The 7,279-nt window shown below is 45.0% G+C and overlaps 1 protein-coding gene across 1 annotated transcript; it reads left to right on the plus strand.

The window, feature by feature from the left end:
• The first annotated feature begins 3,224 nt into the window (after window positions 1-3,224).
• On the plus strand, window positions 3,225-4,239 carry LOC123516839 (neurogenin-2-like). The gene has a single exon (XM_045276538.1). It carries the CDS (start codon window positions 3,427-3,429, stop codon window positions 4,237-4,239), a length of 813 nt encoding a protein of 270 aa, XP_045132473.1. The 5' UTR covers window positions 3,225-3,426.
• Window positions 4,240-7,279: the final 3,040 nt, after the last annotated feature.

The following is a 7,279-nucleotide window of genomic DNA, read 5'->3' on the forward strand; positions in this document are numbered from 1 at the left end:
GGCGGCCGAGAGTTCTTATTTGCATATGGTTCGAGCACCAACAGATGTAAGTCGTTCATCTTTGTTTTACGGGCGATTTATGAATCACTATAAGCAGATTGTAAAAACCGAGAACAAATTTTGTGATGCTCATCTGTGAGATTCATGAAAAATACATTCTTGGCAGAGTCCTGCAGTTTGAAGGCAACCCCATAGGTAAGGTTCAGAAGTAACCAGAGCAGCAATAACAGCAGAATTATGTGGTATCAGTATAAAATCAACATAAACAGAAGCGTCAGTAACTAAGAAAAAAAAACAGACATTCATATAAATAAGAGCAGAAGTTGGATAACAAGCAGAAACAAGAATAATAACAACACTGGCCACAAGAAGTGGATCTAACACACACACACACACACACACACACACACACACACACACACACACACACACACACACACACACATTCTCTCTCTCTCTCTCTCTCTCTCTCTCTCTCTCTCTCTCTTGTGTGCGTGTGTCTGTGTGTGTGCATGCTTGCTTGTGTGCGTGTGTGTGTGCGCGTGTGCCTGCTTGAGTCAATGTGTGAATGCGTGCGTGAATGCGTACAGTACATCCGTGACTGCGTGTGTGTGTGTGTGTGTGTGTGTGTGTGTGTGTGTGTGTGTGTGTGTGTGTGTGTGTGTGTGTGTGTGTGTAATAATAATAATAATAATAATATACGGTTTATTAATTTGGCAGTGCCACAAAAAGTTTACACTGTAAATGTACAGGGGGGGGGACATTAAAACAATGAAATCCTTAACCTAACTATGACTCTAACTTAACCAATAATTAACTTATTGATTTAATTTATTTATTTATTTATGGCTCGCACCATAGTGGGCACCGCGCTAAGGTGGTACCGTTTTCGTGTGTGGTGCTCTTAAGGGCGCCACGCGATTCTGGTGTCGGGTGGCGCGGGCAGGGAGAGGCACGTCTGAGGATAGCAGGTGGCGGAGACGTGGATGATGCAGCAGTGTGTGTGTGTGTGTGTGTGTGTGTGTGTGTGTGTGTGTGTGTGTGTGTGTGTGTGTGTGTGTGTGTGTGTGTGTGTGTGTGTGTGTGTGTGTGTGTGTGTGTGTGTGTGTGTGTGTGTGTGTGTGTGTGTGTGTGTGTGTGTGTGTGTGTGTGTGTGTGTGTGTGTGTGTGTGTGTGTGTGTGTGTGTGTGTGTGTGTGTGTGTGTGTGTGTTGTACTTACACGTAATATTGGGAACATAATCCTGACAAGGCCGAAAAAGGAAACATTAATACCTTAGAGTTTGTGGTTCTCGGAATGGAAGGAGGGAGGGAGAGAGAGAGGAAGGGATGGTGGGTGGGGATGGTAGTAGGCAGAGAGAGAGGGAGGGAATGAGGGGGGAATGATGATGGGTGGGAGGGGAGCCACAGAAGCAAACAAAGTGAGGAAGAGAAAAAAGATAGGAGGAAGCAAAAATATTAGGAGGTGGTTACAATTATTGATCACAGTTTTGATATATCTAGACAGTAAAGATTAAGGCATGTTTTACGTTAGCCAATTTATACAAATGCTTGATCTTATCAGTTACTTACTTTTATTACTTTACAAACACTAAAAATTTATTAGCATTCTTTCATGGCCTATTTGTAAAGATATGCATACTGTTCGACGAGATACTCATTTATTTAAGACAAGCACACATATATAAAGAAAGAAGTATTTATTGTTTGAAATGAATTTTAATAAATGGAGTTCCCCTGTGAGGTAAGCTTTATAGGAGGATAACTAATGGAATGTAAAGAAAAAATAATGAATAAGTATACAGATAATGGATAATGATTTAGACACGTTCCTGATAATTTCGCATGTAAATTGAAAAGCTGTCTCAAATTCTTTTCAATAATCAACTTAAGAGCAGCACGAAGTGAGCTTCTTTTATTCATCTCAAATTTGTTCCTTTAGCCAGACTTCATCACAGGTAAATAATATAAATATGAATAGGGCCGACACTACGGCACTGTGGGCACGTCAGGAGTCTTCTTTACCTCCCACTGGTCTGATTCATTACGTACACCACCACTCATAAAGTCCCACCACACGTTAGCCTTCAGCTTGTCCACTCACCAGGCTAGGGAAAATATTAAATCTATTGCGGTTTCTATTCAGTTTTGTTTATTAGAAATAATACTTCATGCTTGTGCCTAATTTACAAAATCTCTCTCTCTCTCTCTCTCTCTCTCTCTCTCTCTCTCTCTCTCTCTCTCTCTCTCTCTCTCTCTGTGTGTGTGTGTGTGTGTGTGTGTGTGTGTGTGTGTGTGTGTGTGTGTGTGTGTGTGTGTTTCACTGTTTGATCTGCTGCAGTCTCTGACGAGACAGCCAGACGTTACCCTACGGAACGAGCTCAGAGCTCATTATTTCCGATCTTCGGATAGGTCTGGGACCAGGCACACACCACACACCGGGACAACAAGGTCACAACTCCTCGATTTACATCCCGTACCTACTCACTGCTAGGTGAACGTGAAAGGAGACACACCCAAATATCTCCATCCGGCCGGGGAATCGAACCCCGGTCCTCTGGCTTGTGAAGCCAGCTCTAACCACTGAGCTACCGGGCGTGTGTGTGTGTGTGTGTGTGTGTTTGCGCACGCCCGCTCTATCTAGCTGATGAACATGTCGGCAAAAAAAAGATGGCCACGCAAATTGAATGAGTGTTTTTGTTATCGAGAAAGTATTGTTTCGACGTTATATCACTATTATTATTTTATTTCTAGGAGTTATGACCAGCTCCAACTTCCCACCAGGCAGAGCCTCCCATGTACGGTGGATGGTGGAGGGGTCCTGGTGGTCAATTAGTCCTTAAAGAGTCACCCTCTGCCTGAATCGACAAGTGACGTCACTCTTCCTTGCTTGTCATTGGCCGGTGGTGGTCACGTGACTCCAGGTGGGAGGGCGGGCGGTGGCTTCCCGCTCACGTTTGCTGGGTTTCTGTGATATATTTGTTCAGGGATAAATATCATTACCGGATATGATTTTCATCGTTTAGATAAAACGTTTTAACAAAGAAAAAATAGGTAAGGCACAGGAACAGAGTTTCCAGTAATTATGTTTTATGTGGGTGTGGAACAGTATATCACCGATCAGTGACGTGATGGAATGTGGCAACTCGTGACAATGGTTTGCCTACAGAGGGAAAATAAGGTGGTCCTCGCTTGACGTCCAGCACACCGCCCATCCTCTTTCAGTAGCACGGAAGCTGCCGCCTCGGGGCCACGTTAGCCAATCTTCTGCCCCGCAGCGCCCCAGACCTGCTCCACCGGGTATCGCGAAAGCCGCGCGTGCGTCATGGTGAGGTGACACTACTTTCCGGTGCCAAGGACTGCCACTTGTGTGATTTGAAAATAGACAATTCGTAATTCGTGTCCTGGACTTTAAAAAAGACAGAAGCATGGCACTCGATACCAGAATGTTTCGGTGGCCAAACCCTATGTCTTTCAGCGACTTGTGTGGCGAGAATTTTAACGAGACAGCAGAAAACAATCCACGGCTCGAGGAATACCTGGATGCTTACAGTGACAGTTGTGACACGCCCTCCCCAAGCCCTGCCAGCGAGGAGGCGCCCCCGAGCCCCACCCACCAGCGATACCCCCATGCGGACGCCTCGACCCCTGTATATACTGACCTGTCCACTCCCGCACAGAGCACTTACGCGTCGCAAGGTTATTACGACGATAGGAGTTATACCACCGATCACGAAGCAGGCAGAGGACAAGTGCAGCAGATAGCGCAACAAGAGTTTGCAGCTTTCACACCCAATGACGGCACCGTTACACAGGTTAATTATGAAAACTTCTGGCCTTCCAGTGCAGCTACTCAGATGCACGCCCCGTCTCACCCCAGCACCTATCAGGCACCAGGAAACACCACACCTGATGTCCGTCCCCAAGTTCTTCTACACTCCCAAACTATCTTCGATCGCAAATGCCTAAGGATAAGACGAAGGCAATCAAAGTTCGTGACTGGAGAAGTAAAGAAGAAACGACGTCTTCAGGCTAACGCGAGAGAACGGCGGCGCATGAATGGTCTGAATAACGCATTCGAGAGGCTGCGGGAGGTCGTGCCAGCACTTGGAAATGACAGAAAATTATCCAAATTTGAGACGCTACAGATGGCGCAGACCTACATCACTGCCTTAGCGGAACTGCTGAAGAGGGACAAACTGGCCACCTCAGCGGCCTCCTCAGCATCATGTTTACATTAGTGTCGGTGTTACACTCCATGGAAGGCAACTACCAACTCCAAGGTCAGACTCTAAGCTGGGATTTGAGCGTCCACCTTGGGGTCAATCACACGTTCAGAAACTCCCTGCTCATCCCGGGGCCCACCCTGGAGTCTGCCACTCATCCTCGGGTACGTCGCTCACGCTTATGCTCTGCGTTCCACAGTCTTCCTTGCTGCTCTCCGTCCAGACCATTAAGGGCACATCAGCTTTTCTTAAGGCTCATAATCAACCACACTAAAGTTCACCACTCATTGTTCAACCTACGACTACCAGCCTTCTCTACCCCAGGGCAGCCTCTCACCATGAGTGCCCTGGCGTGCACTAAGCACACTGCCGTCCACTACTCATCCTAAAAGACCTTAATCAATCCAGAAGCCGCCAATCACAATCATAGATGTCAAACATCCAGCCAAGGCTTCATTGACTACTCTGGGATCAACTACCCACAGTGAGGCTCAACACTCATTGTGGAGAGTGAAGACCACGGTGCACTCTTCATCCTGAATACTACTGCTCCAGCCAGCCCCACCGTACCATCGTGCCCGCCACACGAGGCTCATCACTCACCCTGTGGTTCTCAGCCTGCAAAGTGAGGTCCAGCGCTCACGCAAGAGAGGACGGTCATTCCTGTATCACCAGGGTACTTCTTTAATCAATAGCCATTTCAAAGTTTGCACAGTGTAACCTTAAATAGTCATGTAGTCTACGTTCACCTCTCATTACAGATTTAATTCTATATCATTATCTCATTGTCATGCTATTTATCAGTTAGTTGCAGTAAGGTAGTCATAGCTGTAGGCGCGGCTCCGTCTGCGGTGGCGACACTGGTCACCCTTACAGTCCCTCACCCTCCGGATTGCCCTGATATACGTAGCATTCTAAGTCAAGGCTGTCACTGCCCCGTGGTAGAACGAGACGGGACGAGAGAGAGAGAGAGAGAGAGAGAGAGAGAGAGAGAGAGAGAGAGAGAGAGAGAGAGAGAGAGAGAGAGAGAGAGAGAGAGAGAGAGAGAGAGAGAGAGAGAGAGAGAGAGAGAGCACAGACAAACACACAAAAAGACGGACAAATAAAGACCGATACACACACACACACACACACACACACACACACACACACACACACACACACACACACACACACACTAAGAATCAAAGCATGACTGAATTCGTACAAGTTGACGCTACAGGAACATTGGTCGATGACAGTGAACGCGCCTCCATCCTGCCCACCTCCCTTCCCTCTAGACTAAGTTTCCTTGCATCTGTGATATTGTATTCTAAGGTGTAGCGTCCGCCAGGATATTATTATAATTATCATTATTAATTATTATTATTATTATTATTATTATTATTATTATTATTATTATTATTATTATTACCATATATGTTGTTGTTATTGCTGGTTCAAAATAAAACTATAAACTGTAAGAGACTATTGTATCCTTATGCCCGAGAGAGAGAGAGAGAGAGAGAGAGAGAGAGAGAGAGAGAGAGAGAGAGAGAGAGAGAGAGAGAGAGAGAGAGAGAGAGAGAGAGAGAGAGAGAGAGAGAGAGAGAGAGAGAGAGAGAGAGAGAGAGAGAGAGGAGTCTGGTATCTTGTCACCATAGATAATTAATCAGATATTAAATTTATCACACAAATTCTTGTTTATTGTTAGCTAAAGAGTATTCTAGTTATACTACTTCTTCTCCTTCTCTAACTACTACGAGTACCAGTAACACGTCAAGCCTAAACGAACTCCAAACTGTTTAAAAGCAGCACACATCAAAACAAAGGCCAAGTGAACGGGTCTGACTACGGTAAATGACATCAGACAGCTGCATCATCACTGCTCTACCTGTGGCGTAAGTTGTGCCACTCCCTTAGGTACATAAATCACGTACAACTTTTCTTTTAATTAGTCCTTTGCTTTTAATACCAAGCCACTCTGAGACATCTTTCTTTTATTCTGTAGCTAATACTCAATACCATGCTGGTTAGAAAGAGTGATTTTTTTTTTCATGTGTGTGTGTGTGTGTGTGTGTGTGTGTGTGTGTGTGTGTGTGTGTGTGTGTGTGCAATTTTCTTCTTTCTTTTAAGTGGAATGTAAATGTTTTGTATTGTGGTTTTAGAGTTTCAAACTGTTGCATATCTTGCTGATATGAATAAACACAGGAGCATCGTCGATTCTGCTACTTAAGGACTTTACATGTCATCCTGCACCGCCGCCAATTACTGTCCCCCGCCGCTGGATATGAATGGAAAGAAACACAACCTTGGCTGTAATGTAAAGTTACGTAATGCACAACACCGATCCTTTCCTATATTTACATATTAACAAAACCGTCTTCCAAACACGTGTAATTTGCATGTACACATCTGCAGACAACCTTATTTACCTTGGCTCGGCTCTTAAATCTTCCTATACGTGTCTATCACGAACTTATGCTTCACCTCAGCACATTGGCATCTCATCACACAGGTATCACTCACTTCATGTGCCCCTTACACACTTGTCTTCACCTAATATTGATCATCACCCCTAGATACTTCTACTTACTTGTCATCGTATCTCACTCCTACATGTACTGTACATCTATAGAATATGTAATAGACTTAGGGATGCGGTGACGTAGTGGATAGGGTGGTGAGCGTGGGACTGGGCAGACGTCCACGCTTAGGTTCGAATCCCACCACATACCGCTTTGAAGCTATATGCCATTCGTCGAGTGGTATAAAGTTACCTACATGTCACCATGATACCCAGGTTCTAAGTGGTTACACCAAAGATGTGCTTGGGTGGTAATATGAGCCCTAATATGGGTACCACTATAAATAAGATTGCCTGCGCCGCTAATGGGCGGAAGCTGAACAGCATTTCCCACATATACTCTTCAAGTATGCCTACAGGTGCCATAGGCCATAACGTAAAAAAAAAAAAAAGATTTGTTAATCAGGCAGCGAGTGTCATGTTGATGGAGAGTTTTAAAGGTGAATCACATAAATTTACGGATAGGGATGACAAGTGGATATAGATATG

The sequence above is a fragment of the Portunus trituberculatus genome, chromosome 41 (genome assembly GCF_017591435.1).
Source record: "Portunus trituberculatus isolate SZX2019 chromosome 41, ASM1759143v1, whole genome shotgun sequence".
Classification (NCBI taxonomy): Eukaryota; Metazoa; Arthropoda; class Malacostraca; order Decapoda; family Portunidae; genus Portunus; species Portunus trituberculatus.

Excerpts from the sequence above, each read along its gene's own strand:
- LOC123516839 (XM_045276538.1), top strand. The coding sequence starts at position 3,427 with ATGGCACTCGATACCAGAATGTTTCGGTGGCCAAACCCTATGTCTTTC.